The sequence below is a fragment of the Myodes glareolus genome, chromosome 2 (genome assembly GCF_982192425.1).
Source record: "Myodes glareolus chromosome 2, mMyoGla1.1, whole genome shotgun sequence".
NCBI lineage: Eukaryota > Metazoa > Chordata > Mammalia > Rodentia > Cricetidae > Myodes > Myodes glareolus.
In genome coordinates, this window is record NC_142027.1 from 71610378 (window position 1) to 71637177 (window position 26800).

At 39.6% G+C, this 26800-nt stretch overlaps 1 protein-coding gene across 4 annotated transcripts in view; it reads right to left on the bottom strand.

Annotated features, from left to right (window-relative positions):
• The window catches only part of Opa1 (OPA1 mitochondrial dynamin like GTPase), an 83067-nt gene that overhangs the window by 41125 nt on the left and 15142 nt on the right, over positions 1–26800 (bottom strand). For 2 of the 4 annotated variants that reach the window (XM_048453943.3, XM_048453942.3), the window contains 15 exons: positions 24475–24585; positions 20143–20196; positions 17178–17282; positions 14701–14787; positions 14068–14181; positions 7154–7234; positions 6958–7032; positions 6426–6497; positions 6245–6344; positions 5858–5988; positions 4060–4132; positions 3888–3960; positions 2987–3102; positions 2301–2365; positions 1384–1460 (listed from right to left, as the gene is read on the bottom strand). In XM_048453943.3, coding sequence (XP_048309900.1) covers positions 1384–1460; positions 2301–2365; positions 2987–3102; positions 3888–3960; positions 4060–4132; positions 5858–5988; positions 6245–6344; positions 6426–6497; positions 6958–7032; positions 7154–7234; positions 14068–14181; positions 14701–14787; positions 17178–17282; positions 20143–20196; positions 24475–24585 — 1334 coding nt within the window. The remainder of the gene's footprint in view (positions 1–1383; positions 1461–2300; positions 2366–2986; positions 3103–3887; positions 3961–4059; positions 4133–5857; positions 5989–6244; positions 6345–6425; positions 6498–6957; positions 7033–7153; positions 7235–14067; positions 14182–14700; positions 14788–17177; positions 17283–20142; positions 20197–24474; positions 24586–26800) is intronic. The other 2 variants (XM_048453944.3, XM_048453945.3) reach the window with 1 other exon arrangement.

A 26800-nucleotide genomic window follows, 5' to 3' on the forward strand; every position in this document is an offset into this window, starting at 1 on the left:
GAAACCAGATTACATTAATTAATTATACTTACATACATTTAAAATTTACTTTATGCACACATCTACATATCTTTATCTCTCTTGAAATTTTATGAGCTAACTCAGTTATACAAACTCCTAGGCAGGACTGGCTTAAAATACAAATAAGAAACACAACAGCTGTGTCATTATATATTTGACTAATCAGTCAACAGTAAAAAATAAGAGCAGCTACTATTTTCTAAACAAGGAGACTAAAAAACTTGGCAAATACGATGACTTAAAGAAAGGGGAGGGTATTGCTGAGGAAGGGCCTGGGATGGGGAAACTAGTGAAAACAAATCCAGACTTGGGGATGAGATGCTAGTGTCCACTCAGTGTGATAAATGACTGACTGAGCAAACACAAGTACTGAAAATGTGTATCATGAATGGTGTAAGGATCGTTTTGTGCCAAGAGTGATACATTCAATCCAATACCACAGGTTTATTGGAAGATAATTTAGGCATGGCCTAAGATTCATATGGCAATTTTTTAAAAAGGATGGATTTACTTTTTTTAAAAAATCTATTTATTTATTATGTATATAGTGCCTGCATGCCAGAAGAGGGCACCAGATCTCATCACAGATGGCTTGTGAACCACCATGTGGTCACTGGAAACTGAACTCAGGACCTCTGGAAGAGCAGTCAGTATTCTTAACCCCTGAGCCATCTCTCCAGTCCCCAAATTTACTTCTTAAAAAAACACGTAGGAAGCAATAAGAATATGAAAAATAGTGGGTCTGCTGAGATAGCTTAGTGATTAAAAGTACTGGCGGCTGTATTAGAGGATACAAGTTCTATTCCCAGCACTACAGCTCACAACCATCTACAACTCCAGTTCCAGGGGACCCAGAATCTTCTTCTGGCTTCTGTGGGCAACAGTTATGCATGTGGTATAGACACAGTCAGGTAAAACACTCACACACAAAAAATTAAAAAAAATGTTATTGTGCACAGCATAATACATACATGTCACAGAAAATACCAGTTATTTCTGGTCTTACATGACATCTAAAAAGCAGGCATCATCCTTCCTTTACAGATCAGTGTTCCCTGTGATGCTATTCTCCAGTTAGTAAAAACCAGTCCTGATAGGTTACTTTCTGACAATTTTAAGAAATTATGTGTAAGTGATTCTACAGAAATAGCAAATCTGCACTTCTTAAGAACAGGTGAAGATAAACCAAAGATCAGAGCAGATTCCACAGGCAGTCACCTGACAGACTGCGGCTGCAGCTATTTTAAAAGGAGGCACTTTACTCTTTGCCTACTTCATTTTGAGGGATGAACCCAGGCAACAGAAACCACTGCTTTCTTCTACTTTATAGTAAAAGACACCGAGACACGGATTAATACTCACCAGTGCTTTGGAGTAACCTGGCTCAGGCTGATAACTTCATCAAGGATCTCATTTTTAGCTTTTTCAAATAGTTCATTCTGGCAACACAGAGACAAGTTAGGATTGTCATGACTGTTACGATCTTCAGAGATAATCAGAAGGTGGACAGGGACAGGGTGTGGTTGAGTAAGTTTTGGTTTGAAGAAGGAAGACTAGTAAATGACCTGCTCTCCTTCAGGAATGTCATCACTCAGAAAGGACCAAGAAACAGTCACAGTGCCTACCCTTTAATTCTGACTGCAGTTTTAAATATAACGTTTTCACATAGCAAATGCTAAAGAACCAACCACATAATCTAGTGATCAGTGATAGTAAGACACTGCTGGGTCTTACAACTATTGCTTTTCTTTCTCTTTCTTTCTTTCTTTTTTTTTTTTTTTTCGAGACAGGGTTTCTCAGTAGCTTTGGAGCCTGTCCTGGAACTAGCTCTGTAGACCAGGCTGGTCTCGAACTCACAGAGATCCGCCTGCCTCTGCCTCCCGAGTGCTGGGATTAAAGACCACTGCCTGGCCAAACTACTGCTATTTTAAAATCAAAGAGAAACATATTTAGCTCTCATTAAACTCTATATGTCCAATGTAAATACCAACAAAGTAAAGAGATAATGTATAACTAAAAAGAAATATTAGATTACATAGGTACATATCAATAAGACTACCAAAGAATATTTGCAATTTTTTGGAAATCATTTTGTTTTACATACTATGATTCCTAATTATTTTAAAATATTATAATAGTTAAAATTATTGTAGAAAAGATAACTACTACTAAGTAATTATCATCAAGATCACAGCAGTTCTGCTCACCAGATCAACAGCTCTGTAAGGACAAGGTAAATTAAAGCATACACAAGACCCGTGGGGCACTGATATTATTACCCTGTCGAGCTCTCGCAGGCGAGGGTAGTTATTCTTCCACTCCGTCTCCAGGTTAAAACGTGTCGCTGTGAAGAAAGGAAGATGCTCCAGTCTGACTGTTGAAGGCTTCCTCTCTACCTTCTGCATTAGCTGGGTGTCTGAGTAAACCTGGTGCCCTGATATTCTGAATGCTATTACTGTCACAGCTGTCTAAACTATTCTCCTTACTTCTAGTTTCTCCATGTTCATTTCACAAAGCCACGGCTGTAGCAGTGTAGTGCAGCTGCTAAGGAAATGGACTGTGGTGCTGTAACTCAGATCCTGCCTGGGTCCTAACACTATGTGGCACTGGTTATGTAAATTACCCTGCACCTTTTTTCCTCATCTGTAAAATGGAAAGAAATATAACACAAAATTGCTGTAATACTAAGTGGAATAAATATTAAGAAAACTTTCAAAATGGCAGGAGGAGAGGATTAGCTGTTCTCACTGAATGTAGCTCTGGAGGCAAAGACTTGGTGTAGAAGAGCATGTGCCTGGGGAAACAGTAGATGCAGGGCTCCCAGCGTTTCCCTTCTTCCTGCTTCTGAAAACTCTGTGATGCCCCCCACTGAGAGGGACAATCAGTTCTTATATAATAGAAGGCTTGCATCTCTCCAGTTTTCCACTGCCTGGATTTGTGCACTTGCTGTAAGAAGCCAGCTTACCTTTGAAGCTATCAGCCTGTTGTTCAACTGACTCTCGAACCATTTTCCAAAAGCAGTCGGACACAGCAAGGCTTAGATTTCTCGTGGTGACCTGGTGTGCCTTCAGCATACTTGTCCTACAGAAGACCAGAGCTAATGCGTGTCAGAATGACAAAGGAGCCCTTACTCCGCACTAACGCTGCCCCATTAAACGTCCTGCTCTGAGGAAATGAGCTAGCTAACCTGCCCAGCACGGCAAGCGCTGGCCACATGCATTACCGAACTCTTCAAGTACATAGTTAGTGAGCTGAGGGATGGCTTCTGTTTTACCAAACACTGGCAAGGCTGGGGTATGCACATGACCAGTGAGCACCACAGTTCTACAAGCTCATTGCTTCCTTCCCAATAAAAAGAGAATCCTTGGCTATGGCTGCAGGAACTGCCCTTACTACTGTACCAATAATGGAGGCAAACATGCTTGTCTACTTCCAGAAACTATGTAGAAACTTTCAGTGTAATTCTATTTTGAGTTGCAGTGCAGTGTCTTACTTTCTGTCAATTTCTTCCGGTATCTATTTAGGAATATCCTGTTGCCACCCCCCACTCCAACTTTTTCTATTATTACAAGAGAAATGTGCACACATATTTAAAAAAGGAAAATTAATTTTAGAAAAATCACTGTCTAGGAAAACAGCGTAAGAGGTGTAAGGGTGGTCCCTTAGTCCACATCTGCTGCACCACATGATAAGCTGCTTTCACTTCCATTCCAGAGTGCTTCAGGACAGCCTCATGATACAGCCCAGCACGAGGACAGACACACGACAGGGGGCCGACTGCTGCCAGACATGCGCAGTACAGCTGAAGAGTGCAGTGAGGCTGTGTCCCCCCGAAAAGTCTCTGAATACTGTAACATGGCACCTACTTTAGGAGCTTTGAATTCTGAAAAAATTCTTCTTCATATTCTCTTATAGCTTCAATGCTTTCAGAGCTGTTTCCTAGGAAAGATGGTGACAATTTTCACCAATAAAATTAATTTTTATTATCTGAAAACAACAAAAGCTAAAAATTAGTAGCAACAATCCATCTTAGCATACCTTTTCCTGTTACAACAGCAAAATAACCCAGAGCTTTCATTGGGAAGAGCTTGCCTTCAATTATCTGTTGTATCTATTTTAATAAATTGAAAAAATAAATGTGAAAGATAGACTCAATTTTTAAAAGCACAACATGCAATTAGAAAGCAAAATATTAAAACTCTATATGTGTATATACTTATCAGCATATATCTATATCTATCTATCTATCTATATCTGTTCAAAAGCATATAAATGCATTTTGATGGCTATTTCAGGAAAATACACTTTACCATATTTAAAATGTCTTATTAAAATGCATATACCAAGATCAAAACTTGGAACGATTCACAGGTCTGAGCCAGACCCTGGCTGGAGTTCTTGCACTGCTATTTATTAGCTGTGTGACCTTGAGTAAATGAGCTAATTTTAGTAAAAGGTTATTGAGGTTATGAGATAATGGCACTTAGCACGGAGAAGCACTCAATAAATAGCTTTATTACTTTCCCTTATACTTTCTTTGAATATTTAAAAATTTAAATTATTCTATTAAATTAAAAAAATGACATTTGTTTATTTGTATATGTATATGTGGGCATGCATATAAATATAGGTCAGAAGACAATTTATAGGAGTCAGCTCTCTCCGACTCTGCAAGTTCAGGCATCAAACTCAGATCTGGCCACACTTTTACCTGCTGATACATCATGTGGGCCTTGATTATCTTGATACTCACCACGTGTGATTATCTTTTACTAATTTCTCTTCTTATCCCTACTTGAAACAATATATTTTAGATTGGCTTTCAACTCTTTTAAGAATAAAAATCCTTTTTCTGTGAGTTATAAAAACTTTGGCGTCTGGATACAGGAAATGCATCTCTACATACATCTATCATTCACACACAATGGAGGATTGCTTCCAGAGGCCCAGTCAGACAAACACTGTGCCGAGACAAGTTAAAGTCAGACTATGGCTGAGTCTTTGCCATAAGATGGCCTGAAGTAAGCTTCAACTGGCTCCCCAGTGAAATCCAACGTGACTTCCCCAGAGAAGGAAATGGGGAGAAATGGAGACTACGGACATTGTTCCCACCTTGCTTCTCCACACAAGCCCCAACAGTTTCACAACAACACTGCCTTGCTCTTATAAACAAGCCAGAGAGGGCTGGAGAGATGGCTCACAACCAAAATAAAATAAGACAGAGGAGCAGAGGCATAAGGACACGTCGCCCAACAGGACCCTACAAAAGCTCTGCTTGCCTCTGTCGGGCATTCCCAGGCAAGTAATGAGGTATGTGCTGACAGTTTCCTTCTGAGAATCTGGAATTTTGGTACTGCCTCTCCGAGAAGCCTCTGAGGGAAGGTCTCTGGAAACACGAGCAGGGTGCCTCTGACTGCATCCCATGCATCTTCTCCAACTATGACTATGTGGTGACCCTGCGGGCCCTTTGAAAGAATCACTGCACCTGAGGCTGGTATATCTGGGGACTCTAACACAGAGGCAAAGTCCCACAGGATTAAGGTGGGTAAGAGAAACAGTCTATGCAGTTGCAGTGGAGATGAGGACTTAATGCCATTGTTCTACAGGGGACTACAGAATAGGAATTTATCATTCGTAAACAAGTCAGTCACCAGTTATGTAACATCTGATACCTGAGAGCCATTCTAACCACTGTGTATTATTTGGCTAGTAATTCATCAAAACTATGTGATCATATCATAAATGTCTTCATTCCCACTAGATGAGAAGCCCAAAGCACTGACACACACACACACACACATACACACACACACTCACACTCACACAGAGCCCTCACCCTGCTTGGACTGGCTACATTTTTTTCTGCCAGGTCTACTTTGGTCAAAACAAATATGGTTCTTCTTCCATGAGGATCCATTTGACTGACCAAGTCTGTAACAATGCTGCGCTCAGCATCTACAGATCCATCTGCAAAAAGAAGAAATAACAATGTAATAATTACAAAGTTGATTGTGAAAATGTCCAAATACATTTACTTTAGAGATGTGGCCAATAAAAATTCCAATGATGTCGAAAATGAAAACTATCTAAACCTTCCCAGCTTAAACTCTATTTATTACTAAAATGACAAGGGCAGTGGAGACATATTTGCATGTATGCTTCTATGACAGGCATTGTATCAATGCCTCGAATTCTAGAGGAGTTCAAGAATTCAAGGACTCACCTTGAATGCACAGGATGATGGCGTTGGGGTTCTGCATGTAAGCTTTGCTGATACTGAAAATCGTCTCCTTTGTGTCAGGAGCCATGCCTGATGTCACAGTCTTGAAGAAAAAGGTTTAAGTGTCATTACAGATGGCTTCCCCAGGAGGAATAAAATGAACACATATTCTGCATGCACTTACATTGATCACACCGGGCAAGTCCACAAGCACCATCCTCTGGAGTCCAGGGCCTTTGACATTTAAAGATATGGTCTATTTGGGGGGAAGGAGAAATCAATATTTGTGGTAATAAATATCCTGAAAATTCTTGTTCATTCAAATATTTACTTCAAAAAAGTTACTTTCTTTTGACATCCAAGTAATTATTCTAGAAAACTCCCCCTTAATGATATATTGATACATTTATTTAGAACATTAAAAAATATGTTGAGTATGATGGCACAAGCATTTAATTCCAGCATTTGTGAGGCAGGTGGATCTCTGTGAGTTCAAGGTTAGCTTGGTCTACAGAGTAAGTACCAGGCCAGCCAGGCATGCATAGTGAGAACCTGCCTCATAAAGAGAAAAACAAAACAAAAAATTAAAATAAATCTATCTACCTACCCACCTATCTTGGAACAGCTACAAACTGAACACCACATCCATATTAATCATCACTATCCATAAAACCTTCCTATCTCCACAACATGGCTGAAATGACTGCTTCTCTTACCTCAGGGCTAACAGTACAACCTTCTTTCACATTTTTCCGCATTCGGAGTTCGATTTCATGTCTTAACGCCGCAAGCTATTAATGGAGAAGAACAAAGTCCTGAGACCATCTTAATGGCAAATATTTCATTTCTTTGTCTAAGAGCACACAGGGGTCATAAAGCCATAGAGATGAATCTGATTTGAATTCTACTTACGTCTTCCTCCTTGGTAAGATCAAACTCCCGAGAGCTATCTTTAAACAAGGCCACATGGTGAGGACCTTCACTGAGCGTCACCTGAAAGGACAGAAACATAAGATGCATTCATAGCTAACATTAATTCCCGGCACCCACACAGTCCGGACAGGGTCAATCACGGCACTTTTAGGCTATACTCAGGAGCTGTCAGCAGGCTGCTCTGCGCTGTGTGTAACGCCAGGCTGACACTGGGCAGTGAGACTGGTGGGTTCTCTGTCTTTTATGACCTAGGGTGCTGCTGGCCTCCCCAGGCAGGCAATGCTCTGCAGACCACAAAGCAGAGAAACTGCCCCTCTACAACTTGAAGAATTCAAAGAGAAGCCAAGGCTTGACTTGAGATGAATTCAGGGAAAGGAAAGTTCATTTGGTTACCACTCTTCAATACATGAACTATATAGCAGTATTAGAGATGGGGACACACAGGCCTGACAGTCTCTGCTTCAGGGCTCACTCCACATAGAAAGAAAGAGTGTGGTGGAAGGTCCGGAACCACAGACTGACCCTGGCTGGCAGGATTCACCGCAGGCTTCTTACGGGAGAATCAGGATGGATTATTTAACAGTATGCAGTGACAGTGAGTCATTTTACAAGTGTCTAAGCTCAGTATTCCTTTATCTTTAGTTTACACATTTCAGGGTATCATAATTATGCTGCTTTACTTTGAAAATGTATTTGTTTCCCTGAAATAAATCGAGCTGGTTACACAAGAAAACAAAGACCAATGCTGAAAGCGACTATGGTGCTTGGTCTAAGCGGCCCCTCCCAGAGGCCTGGGTGGGCTGCGCAGCAGGTACTTTTGAGTAGTTCCTTATCTGTGGTGCAGGACAAAGGGCTAAGGGAAAAGCTTAAACTCTACAGCAACTGTACTGTCAAGCAGACCAAAACAAACAAACAAACAATAAATAAATAAATAAATGGAATCCAGGCTTTTAAGCACAACTGTGACCTCAGGTGCCAAGATCTTAGCAAAAAATGAGCTACAGAAATGAATCACTTGAAATGAATCCTTTATGTTATGTACAATGTCCCTTCAAGACAGGGATATTTAGAAACCAAGCAGAAAGCTGGGTTAAAGAAGCAGAAATGCTAAGTCCAGATCTGCCAATTTCACTGCTCTGAGGAGACATAAATAGGACTCCTATATCAAGAAGTAAGAGTCCTGGTGAACAGAAGGCTAATGGCCGTTTTTCTATTTGAAGGCAATCTCCTTCCAGAACCATCACTTTTCTGAAGTTCTCCTACTGGAGAAGAATATTTGATCACACTGTCAACTCCGAGATTGCCTTATTTACAGAAAAAAATCCTGTTTCTAGTTGTGGTATGGCTCAGCCCTCGCACCTTTAATCCAAGAGCTTTCTGCTTATTGTAAACAGGATTAAATAAAATTAACTATAGGTCAAGAGGTGGAAAAGAAACCAGATGACAGGAAGTAAATATGAAAAAACCATAGAGGGTATGAGGGAGTCAAGAGGATAGAGAGAGAGACACACACACAAACAAGAAGTAGAAGAGAGGGACACTGAGTCGGAGGAGTCTTGCTTGAGATGGTGTAGGAGGAAGGTCTTTTTTTGGAGTATCAGTAGAGGAGGAAGGTCAGCTAGGTGCTTTCTCTGTTTCTCTGAGCCAGTAGGCTTTCACCTCAGCATCTGGCTTCTGAGTCTTTATTGTTAAAACGGAATGACTGAGATTTTGTTAAAAATGACTCTATAATTATGGTACTTGTAGCAAAGTAAAAGATGAACTCCCAATGTCTTTATTTTTTTTTTTAAGAATTATTTATTTACTATGTATACAGCATTCTGCCTGCATGTATGCCTGCACACCAGAAGAGGGCACCAGATTTCATTACAGATGGTTGTGAGCCACCATGTGGTTGCTGGGAATTGAACTCAGGACCTCTGGAAGAGCAGTCAGTGCTCTTAACCTCTGAGCCATCTCTCTTGCCCTCCCAATGTCTTTATAATGATTACTGAGCATGATATAAGCACAAGTCCACCCTGGGCTTCCCCGGCATGTAGTACAGTAGACTCTCATCGGTATATAAAGGATGTTCACCAAATACCGCCAGTCGATGAAGGAGGAACCACTAAGACAAAATATGGTACCACTCACAGTCAACCCCAAGGAATACTGAGAATCACACCAGATGCCGAATATTCCATCTGGTTGCAGTTCCACTCAGATATCACTGGGAGACTTTAACACCAGCCTCACTGTCTTACTTTCTATCACAATTCTGAGCATACTTCTTGGTGATTTCAGTTTTCTATTCTGAATTACTTTATCTTGACCTCTATCAGAGGAATGTGAAAGAAAAACAATAACCAATCTCCCAAAGACAGATTCACTTTAAATTTATGCCCATAGCCTTACTGGTGACTTCAGTCTGACTAATCCATCTTCATTTTACTCAACTTTATCAGTAGAGTTAACACAATCTCTTAGAAAGACTTTGCTTTTGTTCTTCTGCCTCAATCTCCTCCGTTCTCACTCTTTTTTTATATTGATTTTATTGAGCTACACATTTTTCTCTGCTTCCCTCCCTATCTCTCCCCTCCCCTCCAACCCTCTTCCATGGTCCCCATGCTCCCAATTTACTCAGGAGATCTTGTCTTTTTTCTACTTCCCATGTAGATTAGATCCATATATGTCTCTCTTAGGGTCCTCATGGTTGTCTAGGTTCTCTGGGATTGTGATTTGTAGGCTGGTTTTCTTTGCTTTATGTTTAAAAACCACTTATGAGTGAGTACATGTGATAATTGCCTTTCTGGGTCTGGGTTACTTCACACAAAATAATGTTTTCTAGCTCTATCCATCCATTTGCCTGTATATTTCAAGATTTCATAATTTTTTTCTTCTGTTTAGTACTCCACTGTGTAAATGTACACATTTTCCTTATTCATTCTTCGGTCGAGGGGCATTTAGATTGTTTCCAGGTTCTGGCTATGACAAACAAAGCTGCTATGAACTTAGTTGAGCACATGTCCTTGTGGCATGATTGAGCATCCTTTGGGTATATACCCAAAAGTGGTATTGCTGGGTCTTGAGGAAGGTTGTTTCCTAATTTTCTGAGAAATCGCCATACTGAAATCCAAAGGGGCTGTACCAGCTTGCACTCCCACCAGCAATGTAGGAGTGTTCCCTTTACCCCACAACCTCTCCAGCATAAGTTGTCATCAGTGTTTTTGATCTTGGTCATTCTTACAGGTGTCAAATAGAATCTCAGAGTTGTTTTGATTTGCATTTCTCTGATGGCTAAGGATGCTGAGCATTTCCTTAAGAGTTTTTCAGTCATTTTAGATTCCTCTTTTGAGAGTTCTCTGTTTAGGTCTGTACCCCATTTTTTAATTAGATTATTTGTTCTTTCGATAATCAATTTCTTGAATGCTTTGTATATTTTGGAGATCAATCTTCTTTCCAATGTGGGGTTGGTAAAGATCTTTTCCCATTCTGTAGGTTGCTGTTTTGTCTTGTTGATCATGTCCTTTGCTTTACAGAAGCTTTTCAGTTTCAGGAGGTCCCATTTATTAATTGTTTTTCTCAGTGTCTGTGGCTACTGGGGTTATATTTAGAAAGTGGCCTCCTATGCCAATGTGTTTTTACAAGTGACCCCCAAAATTCTACACTTTCAGTAATGTAGCAGGATAAAAGATTAACTAAAAAAAAATCAGTAGCCCTCCGGTACACAGATGATAAATGGGCTGAGAAAGAAATCAGAGAAACATCATCCTTCACAATAGCCACAAATAGCATAAAATATCTTGGAGTAACTCTAACCAAACAAGTAGAAGACCTGTATGTCAAGAACTTTAAATCTTTGAAGAAAGAAATTGAAGAAGACACCAGAAAGTGGAAAGATCTCCCATGTTCTTTGATAGGTAGAATTTAAAAATGGCAGTCTTACCAAAATCTACAGATTCAATGCAATGTCCATCAAAATCCCAGCAAAAATCATCACAGACCTCTAAAGAACGGTACTCAACTTCACATGGAAAAGCAAAAACCCAGGATAGCCAAAACAATATTGTACAATAAAAGAACTTCTGGAGGCATCACAATCCCTGACGTCAAACTCTACTACAGAGCTACAGTACTGAAAACAGCCTGGTATTGGCATAAGAACAGACAGGAGGACCAATGGAATCAAATCGAAGACACAGATATTAATCCACACACCTGATTTTTCACAAAGAAGCTGAAAATATAAAGTGGAAAAAAGAAAGCATATTTTACAAATGGTGTGGGTGTAACTGGATATCAACATGCAGAAGAATGAAAATAGATCGATATCTATCACCATCCACAAAACTCAAGTTCAAATAGATCAAAGACCTCAACATAAAGCCAGCCATACTGAACCTCATAGAAGAGAACGTGGGAAGTACACTTGAACGCATTGGCACAGGAGACCACGTCTTAAATATAACCCCAGCAGCACAGACATTGAGAGAAACAATTAATAAATGGGACCTCTTGAAACTGAAAAGCTTCTGTAAAGCAAAGGACACTGTCAACAAGATAAAATAGCAGCCTACAGAATGGGAAAAGATCTTCGCCCTTTCTTTTAGGTAGATTTATTTCTACCTAAATAAATCACCAGGTTAACAGTTGATTACCTGGTGATTTACTTAGGTAGCAGCAAGCAAAAGGCCTTCATAGTACCCAGCACTTGAGTTGGCCCCGGGGTAAACTGAACGACTGGTGCTCAGCCTTCCCTTGCTCCTTAGGTCCCTTCCTCTTTGATACATCTTTCCTGGCTCCTAGTTGATGCCATGGTTCTGGTTCTACTTCCACGGCACTGGCTGACCCTCTCATGTTCCAACCTTTAACCTTGTAGGTCCTGTGTCTTTACGTCCACTCACTCTTTTAAGGTCTTATCCAGTAGATATTTCATTTTAGTTCTGAAATTTATGTCTCCAGTCCAGACCATTTCCCAAATTTGTATATCCCAATACCTATTTATTATCTCCCTTTAGCAAAAATATCCAACCCTGGAACATCTTTCCCAAACTGGACCTATCTACATGTTTCTATGCAAACTCTAGCATCCTCTAATCTGTTCAGGTTGAAACCCAAGTCCTCAATGATTGGTCTCTTATCAATCTGTCAAGAAGTATTGTTGGTTCTACTCTAAAAACTGTTTCATGAGCCCATCAATTCTTTTCACCGTCAACAATACTTCCTGTATCCAAGTATCATCTAATCCAACTACCCTTCATCTGACCTCTGTGGTGTGACCCACTTACCAACATCTCTTTTCAACACAGCAGCCAGAGCCTTTCAAAAGATAATAGAACTATGCTCAGGACTTCACTGGCTTCTCATTTTATTTTAGATAAAACCACAGTCTCTAAACCGGCCTGGCAGGTCCTGGTGATCTGCTTCTCCCTGCCACCCATCATCTCCCGACTGTACTGAGGATTCTTCACCGTGGCCCATCACACTGGCCTCCTTCCTATCCCTCAAACAGGCTTATCCCCAATCCCAGCAGGGGCTGTGCAGCAGCTAGTCTCTGCTGGGAGCTAAAAGTACCAGACTGCAGCATGACTACTTCCCTAGCTTTCTGTAAAGCTTGGTTCAAATGCCACCTTAGCTATACCACCTACAAGCATCCTGTCACCCCCACTGGCTCCATTTCTAACGTTCTAAACAGTGCAATATTTAGATACTTATTATGCTTATGGAGAGAATCTTCTTTAATTTACTGTACACTGTCTAAAGCCAGGTTTTTCTGAACTGTGACCCACGGGCTACATGTACCCTAGAATAACTATGAATGTGGCCCAACATCAAACCATAAACTTCACATTGAGATACTTATTTATTTACTTTTTTGGTAACACGGGTCTCAAGTGTCTTGTATTATAATATCGCACTGTCAAAAGGTTGCACATGCTTGGTACATCAATGCTGGCATATATTAAAGCTGAATAAATATTTATAGTGGTATATTATTTGTGCTTTAATAAATAAAGCTTAACTGAAGATCACTGCAAAGCAGTCAGACTAGTCAGCCATATATACCAGGCAGTGGTGGCACACACGTTTAAGCCTGCAGCCACAATAGTTAGCCATAGAGGCCAGGCAGTGGTGGTGCATGCCTTTAATCCCAGCACTAGAGAGGAATATAAAATGGAATGAGACAGGTCTCATGCTCAGTCTCATTCTGAGGATTCCTGGAGGCAGGATCGCCCATTTTCAGTCTGAGGTAGAGGGAAGGGCCAGTGCCTGACTGCTTTGCTTTTCTCATCTTCATATCGAACCCCAATATCTGTCTCTGAGTTTTTACTATTCGTGCTACAAATATTTGCTTAATGAAACAGTCTACAGTATTTACGTTCTTCCTGTCTCCACTGGGGAGTTGTTAGTAGTTTTGTATATGGGCAATGAACATGCATGCACGCATGTACACATACACACATACACACACACACACACACACACACACACACACTGATACAAGCCTCCTTTACTTCAGTGACTATGTTCTTGCAATGTTTCCTGTTATCATTTTTTCTAGCTTAACATATCATGATAATCAGCATATAAATACTATAGGAAATTATCTACATTCGTTGATTTCACTTCCAATATTCACATTCTCTTTCTGCCTCTGTGCCCTATTCCAAATACCTTCAAGAGGACTCATAGCATCACCTAGACAGCCACTGCGCCTCGGATGTCCTTTCCCACCACTCTCCCTTCAGTTACTCTCTCAGCTCTGCACACGTGTGCCCCTGGCTACGCCTCCACTAACTCCTACAGTGGGAATGATCCAAATGCTAAGAAGCCCTCTTACGTAAGTGAAGTGAGGAAGCTACACCTTCCCTTTAACACCGACTGGCGCCTTCTCTAAGGTCCTCCTCTCCTACCTTCACGGGAGACCTTGTCATCATCTCCCCGGACCCTCGAGGGAATATCCGTGCTTGAGCAATCATTTCCAGCACACTTGTTTTTCCGGCACTCTGATCTCCAACCACAACAACCTAATCACAAAACAAACGGCAGTTCTTAGTATTTTTTTGATAACATCACCTAAAACAATCTCTTAGATACTTATAACCAAAAGAAGTGATTTTTTTTTTTTGTAAAAAGAATGAGGGTTGACACATGTAGGCACTCTGAAGACACCACACATAGCAGAAGCATTGATTGGATCCATTAATTATAGTCCAATTTTTATCTTTGAAAACTATGCTAATTAAGAGTTATTTCTAAAATAGATCATTAACTTTCCACAAATATCTTCCATAGCCAGTTTACATTTTACTAACACACTTTGGATCTTATCAGACTAAATTTCATCCACATGTTTAATTTTTTGCCTAGGTATTTTAACATTATAAAGAAAGTATAAGGGTAAATATCTGATGGCTTTCTTTCAAAACACATGTTTACTTTTATAGTCCCTCAAACAAGGAGCCATGCTTAGTGTTTAAGACATCTCGGGAACACGGGAGTTAGAAAGACATGGTGCCAGCAGGTCCCTGTTTATTTCCCCTCACCCGTGGCAGATGATCTTGTGTATTATAACTGGCATCATAATCGGAGAGAACATCAAGAACTTCAGAATACATGTCAATCAAAGATTTCTGCAAAGAAATTAAAATTAATAAAACTCAGTGAAAGAATCAAACAATAAATATACCACATATATATCAAGAGAAAACACGTGGATAAATTCAAATTTGTGTTGCTTTTTCTAATTACATAAACATATTTTCATAGTAAAACCAGTATAAGAATAAAAATTCCACTTCTTCATTTTATTTAGAAATATACCGATTTAATAAAAAGTTCATTAATTTAGGATTTCATAATCTAATTAGATAGTAAAAGGGAAAGCTCATTAACATTAACAAGCTAACTACTAATACCATAAATGTCAAAGAAGGGATCAGGTGATCAACTGACAGAGAAACTACCCCCTGTCAGTCTAGGGTGTATGGGAATGACAGGAGAGGGGAAAGCACATGACAGAGTAGAGAGAAGCCGGGTGGTGGTAGCACACACCTTTAATCCCAGCACTCTATTGGCACAGGCAGGCAGATTTCTGTGAGTTCGAGGCCAGTCTGGTCTACAAGGGGTAGTTCCAGGACAGGCTCTAAAACTACAGAGAAACCCTGTCTTGAAAAAACAAAACAACAACAGAGTGGAGAGAGAGGGCAGGAAGCAAGGACAGGGAGAGCCAGAGGACAAAGCAGAGGTGGGACTGAGGGTCAGGAAAGCCAGTAAAGCAGCAGAGGATTTGAGCACTCTAAGAACGGCAAGAAGGACAAACTCCTGGATTGCTTTTCTCTGGAGACCAGGATGGAGCATGGCATTCCGGATGTCACAGTGTCGAGTAAAATATCTTAGGGAGAAAAAGGGGAACTACCAAGCATTTACTAAGGCCGGAGCATTATGAGAGTTTAGGGACATTTTTGACTCTTAATATATAGAAACACTAAATGTAGACAGCTGCTCTCACATCTGCCTAAAAAAGGACACATTTCATTACCATTGTATGTTATGAGGAAAAACACCATTTGTAAGGTAGCTCTCTGTATTTCCTAACACTTGAGCAGGACGTTTCAGTGGTCAAGCAGCACATGTAAACACAGTCAGGCTTGCTGGGCGCTGGGCGGTGGTGGCGCACGCCTTTAATCCCAGCACTTGGGGGGCAGAGGCAGGAGGATCTCTGTGAGTACGAGGTCAGCCTGGTCTGCAAGACTGGCTCCAAAGCTACACAGAGGAACACTATCTTTATATTCGAAGATATATAAGAAAAGGAAAGAAAAGAAAAGAACAGAACAGAACAGAAGAGAAGAGAAGAGAAGAGAAAAGAAAAGAAAAGAAAAGAAAAGAAAAGAAAAGAAAAGAAAAGAAAAGAAAAAAGACAGTCAGGCTTTCGTGCACTGGGTGGTGATGATTTAGAGCCAAAGGTACTAAACTACTTTATTAAACTAGAATGACATCTGTGGATCTTGGCTCTAGAACATCCGCCATGATTCTCTATGCTGCAGCAGCTCATGTTCACTTTTCCCGACACTGATTATCGCATTAAACCTTCAAGTTCAAAGAATCATGTCAACTTAGTACACTGGCTGAGTCTGTGGTGACAGTATGACTTTGTTCATTGATAGTGGTAATTAACAATATGCTGGTGACAATAATACCAAAATACACTTATTTTTAAAAATTTATTCTAGTTTCTGTAGTAGAAAATTACCTTGGAAAATAAATGTTAAATTTCCAAACTGAAGACAAACTGAAGTGGAAATACTAGTGAGGCAACAGTGGCGAGTACTACTTAAGAATTCAACAAACTAACAATCCTAATTTGGGGCAGCCAAGATGCTCAGCAAGTAAAGGCAAATACCATGCAAACCTGGTGACCTGAACTCAACTTCTGGAGCCCAGCGAAGGGGAAAGATCCACCTCACAGACTTGCTCCCTGTCCTGCACTCACTTTCTCTCTGTCTGGTACCAGCATAGATGTGTATTTGTAAACACGCACATATTTTTAAAAAGCCTTTAAAAGAATCCCAATTTTATAGATATGGAAAATTAAGCCTGAAGATAAGAAAGTCTTCTTAAAATATGAAAATTTTATGGGCATGTTATATTATGAATTTAACTATAATTTATGAATTATTTACACCGGCTAGGATGAAAAGGCAATAAAACACTTCATTATTTAAATATTTTTTATCACTTAGAGGATAGAGAGAGGGTCCATTGGTTAAGAACACTGGTTGCTCTCCCAGAGAACCCAGGTTCAATTTCCAGCACCCACACGTCAGCTTACACAACCACCTGTACCTGCAGTTTCAAGGAATCTGTCTCTGGCCTCCATAGGCACTGGGCATGCAAGTGGTACATAGGCATACAGGCAAATCACCCAAACAATATTTTTAAAAGAAGATAAACTAAAAATGTATTATTTAATACATGATGTGCATACCAAAGTTCTGAGAACTACTGAGCTAAGCTAAAGTACCTTGAGCTTCCTATGATGGATGCCTTTGTCATCCTTCTGCAGTACCAATTTTCGCAGCTCCTTGTTCTCCTTTTCTAAACGCTCCAAGATCCTCTGATACTTTAACTGCAACAAGACAAAACCATGACTGTGTAAGAAAAAGATGGGTTAACAAATAAATATTAAGTCTAATTAAAATCTTCCAAAATTCTGAAGTTATATGACTTAACTGGTTACACTTAAATTTACACTTAAAATGTTCCATGACAATGTGAAGAAAATAAAATTATGATTATTTAAAGAAAGCAGTGAAATCCATAATTTTCCATTATAATTTAGCATTTAACTTAAAAATTTATTTGCTTATGTTAAAGAAAGAATTTAAAAATACTAAAATTTAAAAACTGAATAAAGTCTGAACTATGCCCCAAGAAACAAGAAATATTTCCTAAAATCCCAAAATAAAGTCTCCAATATAAGGTTATTTGGCCAAAATTCAAATTATTCTCATTTAGACATTACTTTAAGAAAGATCACAATATGACATACAACACGAGTGTGTAACACCTATGCATGTACCATGTGATGATCCTTTACAGAAACCCACTGGAGTAGAGGTTTTACAGACCTGCTAGCTTGTCCTAACTAAGGTTCTGGAGGAAAGAGCATTTAAACAGGTCTGTCTGAGTGAGAGGCTTAAACACCAGGTTTGGTCAAATGTTCATGTCTGGAGAAGTTTGTATTTAAAATACCAATATAAAAACAAATACTTAAGAAAATCAACTTACTTAGGGTTATTATTTCAAAGTAGCTAAATGGCAATGCACTTTGCTTTTCAAGGTGAGCTGTTCAAATTGGTCATCCTAGTTTGCACAGAAAATTTAGACTAACACTTCCCCACTTCCCCATAATCAGCAGAATGCTTAGATACACAACTTTTATCACATTACAGAAAACATTTCTTAGACTTTTTTAGGTTTTAAACTCCCGAGAAAATGGCCAATAACAGGAAATCAAGGTCCTATCCTTACAGAATGTATAAGTTAGGCTTAATCAGAAAAAACATCTGTAGTTAACCTAAGTAGAACTAATTGGTTATATGATAAACATTTAATAAAGCATCCATTTATAGCCTACAAGGATATATTCTACTATTTCTTAGCTGTTTAAAGCCGCTGGCCACCCACAGCTATCAAGCTATCTGCTACATGGACCACAGGCTGAAATGATAGTAACTTGGGGCACAGTGCATTAGGTAACATATATTATTAAAACTAATTCCTGTCTGCTACCCCTTTAAAATGAAAATGAAAACTGGCACATGCAGCCAGTGTATCTCTTTTACCGGAGAATCGCTGGTGGGGATAACTGCACAGCCCAGTATGCTCCATGCTCCTCACACGGCGTATCAACACTAACTGGCTCAGAGCTGGAACTGCCCCACTGCAGGGTACAGTGCTTAGCACATTTCTTTGTAACTATGAAATCAATTGGGGAATCTATGTTTTCTTTCTTAGATACAAGTGTCAACCTACAGGCACCTTCTGGAAGCATAAATGGGTTGACAAGTGTGTCTAACCAGTGGACAGCAGCGAACAGAGATGCACACAAAACTGTAAATCTACTTCAAACATTATAAATTCTTTGGAGTGTGATTTTGTTTTGTAACTTGATTGTATGGTTCTTCAGTGTGAACGTTGTAGGCAACTATGTTTGTTACAAAGTCAGAAGGTTGGGCATGCTTATGTAGAACAAAGAATTCTCAAATTTAGGACGTATCATAATAATTACCTTAAGCACATTAAAAACAAAGACTGTAGCTGGGTTTAAAAGTGAGCAGGCATTTAGGAGTCTAAGGCGGGAGGACTTGTGTTCCAGGTCAGCTACCAAACGAAAACCATATAAATGAAAAAGAACTACAAAATACCCCAAAGATTACTGAGTTCCACTGCCAGAGATTCTAACTCTGTGGATTTAGGATGAACTAAGAATCTATATTTCTAAAACACTCCCAGGGAATATTAATGTTATGGCTCTAGGGAACACCCTCTCAGAGAACACTGACTTTTTTTAAAATTAAGAATAGCATATTGAGTGTACTACAAGGGAGCAGTAGAGACTCGAGCGGTAACTCATGACAGAGAAGTCTCAAGAAAGACAGGTGCTCTTAGTGAAAATCGCACATGAGACTTCAAGAACAGATGAAGGAAAACCATATATCAGAAATAGAACAGCTGCTTGATTTCATTTAGACTGCCCCTTCTTTTATGTTTTCCCTAAAAAGACCCCAGATAGTAATTATGTCTTCTGGCTTACAGAATAAGTCTTAATTATTAGATGTTATGAATATAGAGTAACTGCTGCTGACAAATCCTATATGGGAAGGTAGTTGGGTACTCTCTACATCGTTCAGAACTGACTTTTGAACAACCATTTCTACTGTTAACTCTAAGAGATAGGCTTATACCATCAGAGTTATCTCTAGTAAAAAAATCATATTGATTTCAGGTTTCAAGAAAACAAAGAAAAGCTTTAGGGGACTTGGTAGAGATACATAAAACTCAACTCAAATTTCTTTATTTTGCCTAGCAAAGTGAAAATATAAGTATTAGGTTATATAAGGACAAATACTTCTATCCATTCCCCTCTCACAATAATTTATCTTTAAAATCAGGACAAGAATCACTCAAAATAGGAATCTCTACATAATGAGTTAACCTGGTATTCATTTGGTTTCTTCTTATTCCCTGTTTCAATCAGCCTTCATAGATACAAAAGTAACTTTTAGTGGAAAAAGTCTGTTACCAAGTATTCCAGCTTTTGTTCTGCTGGAAAAAGAACCCGCTGTCCATATCCCAAAGCAGTCCCTGGGGCTGAGGATGCTGCTCAGTGTCTGAGTGCTGGCCCCCCAGGTATAATGCCCTGGGCTCGCCCCCAGCAGCTCACAAGGAGGGGAGCACTGGGCACTCTTACCGACCACAGTTACCTGAGTATGCAGAAGTTCCTCTTGAAGTTGGTCAATTTTTTCTTTGTCCGACACCTAAAAATTTAAAATAGATTAATTTTGGTTGAGTAGGGTTAGGGTTACATAGACTACACAATAAGCTAAAGTTTGAAAGCAACACTGACTATATGTATATTTTAAATAAAATTTAAATCAAGTGAATATTTAAGATAATAAAGTTATACTCATCAATAATAACAGTTCTTCAAAATCTTATGAAATAGAAACATCAAGGAGTCATTGTCTCGTCACAATCCAGTAGAAGTGGATCTGGGTTTGCTCTATCAGAGTTGTTCTGCATGAAGGCACGGGAACCTAACATCTAAAGCACTGTCATGTCTCCAAAAACAAGCTCGGGCGTTCCAGATACAAGTAACGGTTCACAGTCACTGCAAAAGCTCCCTGGTCACAGTGGATCTTCTAAAGCACAACTTTCAACTTCCTCACTAGCTGTACACAACCACTGGTCACAGAGTCTAACTGGCCTCTTCAGAGAGTGGAGCCAGAGGCTCATTTTTAAGTTTGATTCCAATGTAACATGAGCTAACTCTCAACAGAACAAATGTATCTGTAAAACCAAGTTAAGCAGCTAAAACTGATTTGAACATAAAAACAAAATTTACAGTATTGTGTAAACTACTTCAAATTGTTATCAACAGTTCTAAAACAAACTTTTTTAAGTCTCCAAATTTGATTGTATAATATAATTTAAAGTAGTTACAATACAATTATAAACAGAAAACACAATGAAAACAATGTTACATATGACAAATTCATGTAAGTGTGTACTGACTTCTTGACAGGGCAGAGTTGTCTTCATCAGATTTTAAATGAGTCTTTCTTTTTAATTGAGGTAGACATTAATAAATCTTGTCCATGCTACAAAATGTTTTTAGATTTTCAACTCCTAATTCCAAATAACTTTTCAGAATTTCCCCATTTTCATGGATAATAATTTTTGCTAGAAATGATAGATACTGTCTGTATTTAAAACCTCCTTAAGTTATTTTGTATGAGATTTTGTGACACAAATTTTGTTTCTAGCCTTGAGTGGCAACTAAGAGGAGACTTGTTGATGTAATCTATTGTTCCATTTTGATTATGTGTGCTGAGGTAGATTGGACAAGAATTATTAAGTCTCTTAAAGCACGAGGAGGCAGGTAAGCCAAAGAGCCCATGGCCCAAAGAACAAAGCCTAAATGACCAATGAAGAAGCAGAGCACTCCCTATCCCGATCACAGGGCACGCTGTCATTCTGCAATGTATGAGCAGAGAGATTTGTAATGCAGATTAAATTCCCCACTCATTTCAAAGGTCCTTGGATTGACTTCCTTCCACTAAATAGCCATCCAACCATAGCGAATTTACAATACAAAACACAAAAACTAATACTTCTTGACAAGGTCTCACTATGTAGACCAGGCTGGCCTTAAACTCACTGAGATTGGACTGCTTCTGCCTCCCGAGCGCTGGGATTCAAGTTTTTCTTTGCCACCATGATCTGTTTTGTTTGGTTTTAGTTTTAAATGTAAATTGAGTGATTTCTTGCAATATATCCTGAATTACTATAAAAAAGTCAATGTTGCTCAGCATGTGAAATAATAATTAAGAGACTAATATAACTAAATTAAAAAGCTAAAATGTTAATATAAGCCAAGGGCTACAAAAGGTTAACTTAGTAGTTGGGTTAAAGGACTACAAAAGAAATCAAAACAATTAATTAGAATATTACAAAATGACATACTTCCTAGCTGCTTCAATAATAAGAATCAAAATAAATGTTTTAAGAAAGGCAGTTGAGTAAAAACTAAGATCTCACTTGTTTTCTAAAATTTAGGATAAAAAATTTTAGGTTTATAAAACCAAGTATTAAAGATTGGTGAGAAGATGACTTTCACATGCTTCCTTAAGGGACTACTAGCACGGGCTATTCTACTCTGTCATTTACTGTAGTTATTTATTAGATGTGCACGTGCATGCATGCCCAGGCATGTGGAGACAGAAGACTAGCTTAGTGTCATCCTCAGGGACACTACACACCTCCTTAGAGCCAGTGTCTCTCGCTGCTTTAGAGTTTTCCAATTAGCCTTGGCAGGCTAGCCAGTGAGCCCCAGGGAGCCCATTTCTACCTCCCCAGCACTGGGATTACAAGAGGATGCCACCATACCTGACATGTTTACATGGGTTTTGGGGCTCAAACTCAAATTCTCTTGCTTGCGAAGCCTCTACTTCTCCCTACCTCTTTAGACAACTTAGGATGCTATCTTCCAATGGTTTTACTGGTAAAGCTCAGCTGCTTACATGAGACTCACATTCTGCTGTGTAATATATTTAGTTTTTATTATGAAATTAATTTTAAAGTCACCCTGACAAGAACAAAACCAACGAACTTGAACCAGAGCTTTTCCACAATCCCAAGGCTGTGAAACTGAGGGAGAAAGGGGGGGATCTTCTGCACAAATGAGCTCAGATGAAAGAGAACCTTAGCTCCTCACGAGAACACTGACTTTAGAACTCATTCTAGTAGGTCACCATGGCTGTTCTGAAACAATCAAGTGTGCATCTGAGGATCTCTGGAAAATTATACCTGGACATATTCATAGGAGGAAATGACCAACACCCGTGGCCTCAGTTCATCTCTTTTGCTCAGAAAATACAGGCACAAACTTTACTTCTAACAAAACGCTGAAAAAAATGAAGACCTAGTTAGACTCTTCAAGAACAGAGAAATAAATATTTAAAGGAATTAAAAGTGCCTGTGGCTTACTTTAGGCCTCCTGCAATCCTCAGATGCCTGGAATGCTAATCTTTTGACCATAATGGTGAAGAGCTGATGACATCTCTGTCCTAACTGTGAGGTGCAGAGGAAGACACAGCATGGAACTGGACTTTCAGGACTGGAAGAAGGTCATTATTATGGGATAGCATAACTTCTTTTTAATGCCCCATTAACTTTCACACAAGGTCACTACATAGTGGGCAAAGACAAGCCCTGGCTGGTGTCCCACTAAGTGTTCCTTTACAAACAAAGCCCTGGTTGGTGTCCCACTAAGTGTTCCTTTATAAACAACCCAGACAGAAGCATAGTTCGGTCACAAATTCCCCAAAGAGGGGAACAAAAGGGTTGAGTAAATAACCAGTAAAAAGAACAGAAATGGCAGTCAAAAGTCTGAAGACCTGTAAAGCAGGCATGTCTGCTATCACAGAAAATCAGCCAGTACTGACTGCTGCAATCCCTGGAAAGGTCAGAATTAGCAGCATGTTGGTGCAATCTTAATCTGCATCATAGAGTTTAGGATGGCAGAAAGATGGGCCTCATTTCCATCTTACCACTATGAAAAAGACCAAAATGCACTTGGCACTATGTTCATATTTCTAACATTCCAGAACACACATTCCTCCCACTTCTCTCTGTAACAAATCTATGGTATGGATAGCTCAGTGAAGGCACCTAACTTCTTAGAGCATTTAGATGATATAATCACAACATATGGAATGAGAGATGTTTAAAATAAGTCCTTCCTCAAGTCAGGGTATCTACTTTAACCACAAAGATGAAATAACTTGGTTCTTCTACTTATTTTATTCATCCACTGAAAACTGAACAATATACAGTGAGATGTTGGTTGCATAGCCATGGAATTGGGAAAAGCCAGGAAGTGAGAGTGAGTGAACATGGAATTAGGATGAACACTCTCAAGTATTAACCACCACCAAGATTAGCATTGCATTGAGTCTGTATCTATATATTCCTTGATTTAGATCTAAGAGCAAACAAGAAGACAACTATATATGACTGATTCTTTTTGCTTGGGTAAGGCTTGTATATAGCTTTAAAACTTCTCTGATCTAAATGAAGTGAGATAATTAGTTTAAGATCTGCATACAAATGCATAATCATTATACTTGTTTCATTGTGATAAAAGTCTGTATAGAATACAGGGACTGACCCAATGGGGCTTTGATTTAATGGTTTAAAGCCCGTTTTTAAAAACTTCATGAGAGCTTCAATACCCAGGTATTTGAGTGACTCAACTGGATCACATAAACAACAATTCCCAGTTTCACCCTAAATACAAATCTATGGACGCTCACAGATAACCCAATCTTCCAAACCTAAATTTCTATACTGGAGTTATATTTTGGGTTTTGTCTACACTACCCACTTTAGGGAGTATGATGTATCTTTTTAATTTAATTTGTTAAAAATAATTTCCCGTGACTGGAGCCCATCAACAGATTAAGGCGACACGATCTTGGCAGAAATGATTGATTAGTGAGATGCATCAGTAGCCCCCGTAAACCATCCATCACCTTGCGCTTCTGTTGGGCATAGCTCGTGCTATACTGGCCAGCGGTTCTGCGTGCTTCCTCTTCGTGCTCTTGAATTTGCTGTTGTAAGAGAATGAGCTCACCAAGCAGACCCTGCCATGAGTTTACAATGAGGAGAAGAGGAAAATTGGGGAGGAGAACAATGTTAAACCAAAGGGTACAACAGAAGAACAGATGCAAGACAGGGAGGAATGGATAGCTTAAAACAAAAATGGAAACTCAGGCACCCACAGTGCTAGCCCACACATGGGCTCTGCACTGCATTTCCATTTTCCCCTTGGCAAACTGGGTATCTCAGCAAAATAAAGCAGCATGGTTTAAAAAGTGAACGTGAGAGGGCAGTGACCACTGGCTTAGCAGCCAGTCAGACAACATCAACACAGAGGGAAACCAGACTACGGGCGTGCACAAGGAGGACTGCAAGGCAGATCCCTGGATTTCCTGATAAAACTCTTTATAAAACTGCCAGTGTGTACTACTAATCAATGTATGATGTTGACTTGAAACGTTACACAACCAGCTTGACGGAATTTTCACTTTTTATGAGCTGTTTTGACATAAAATAGAATAGCTTCTGAGAAATAACAGCACATATCAATTACTAAAAAAATAATTAAGACACAGAAACAATACAGTTATTATGAAAACTGAAAAATAAAAGTCAGTTGGACCATATTACTTTTTAAATTTTATCTCTAACATTGATTGATTCTACTCAATCATTAAAGTTGAGCTGGTACACTGTGAGAACACTGTGCTCCCCTGTGCTTTACTGAATGAGGTAACCCAGACCCAAAAAGAGGAATATGGTATGTACTCACTCATAAGTGGATTCTAGCCATAATTAAAGGTCTTTGAGCCTATATTCGTGATCCTAGAGAATCTAAATAAGAAGGTGAACCTGAAGAAAATCATACAGTTATCCTCCTGGGTATTGGAAGTAGACAAGATGGCCAGGCAAACTTGGGTGCACGCGGAGTGGGGGGGTGGAAGTAAGGGGATATGGTTAGAGAGAAGGGAGAGGGGGAGGATTGGGGATGGCTTGGGGGAATGGGATGGGGGGAGGGAGGAAGAATGGATATGGGAGCAGGGAAGTATATATCTCAACTAAGGGAGCCATTTTAGGGTTTGCAAGAGACTTGATTCTAGAGGGGTTCCCAGGTCCAAGGAGAGGTCCCCAGATTGTTCCCTGGGCAGCAGAGGAGAGGGTGCCTGAACTGGCCTTGGCCCATAACCATACTGATGAATATTTTACATATCACCATAGAACCTTCATCTGGCGATGGATGGAGATAGAGACAGAGACCCACATTGGAACACAGGACTTAACTCCCTAGGTCCAAATGAGAAGCAGAAGGAGGGAGAACGTGAACAAGGAAGTCAGGACTGCGAGGGGTGCGTTCACCCACTGATACAAGGGGACTGATCTAATAAGAGCTCACCAAGGCCAGCTGGACTGGGACTGAACGAGCATGTGATCAAACCGGATTCTCTGAATGTGACTGATATGGGGACTGTCTGAGAAGCCATTGATAATGGCACTGGGACTTGTTTTGTCTGCATGTACTGGCTTTTTGGGATCATAGTCTGTTTGGATGCTCACCTTCCTAGACCTGGAGGGAGCGGGGAGGAACTCTTGAACTTCCCACAGGGCAGGAAACCCTGACTGCTCTTAGGACTGGAGAGGGAGGAGGAATGGGAATGGGGGGAGTGGGAGGGTATTGGGAGGAAGGGAGGAAGTGGAAATTTGTATAAATTAATAAAAAAAATGCTGGTTGACAGCACACAAATTTTAGTTTGTAGAAGGTTCACTTATTTCCCTTACATAATCCAAGAAGTTAGGTAACCATAAAAAGAGTTCCTAAAAATAACATGGGGGGGGTTGCATTACACAGTAAAACAGTCAAAGTTATAGAAAAATTGACAGAAAATTTGGGGATTTTTGCTTCATTCCCACTTTTGATGCTATGATTACTGTCAGTATTAGATAATGAAGAAAACTGAATGATTTACAGAAAATCAAAGGATGAAAGTAGCTGACAAGCAAAATGTCAACATTTGTTTCCACATTCAATAGTAGAAAAGGGACTCCTTTTTACTGGGGCTGTCTTAAGATACACATGTAGTTTTATGATCACTGGTAAATTTATCAAAGTCACTGCCAATTATCTTCATTATTCCCATAATTTTTGTCACTCCATACATGAAACAACAAAAAGTAATTTGGCAGTGTTATCTACTAGAACTCTTATCTTGATCATCCTGTCTTCTAATCACCCAGGTATTTAGATGACACAGACATCTGCCT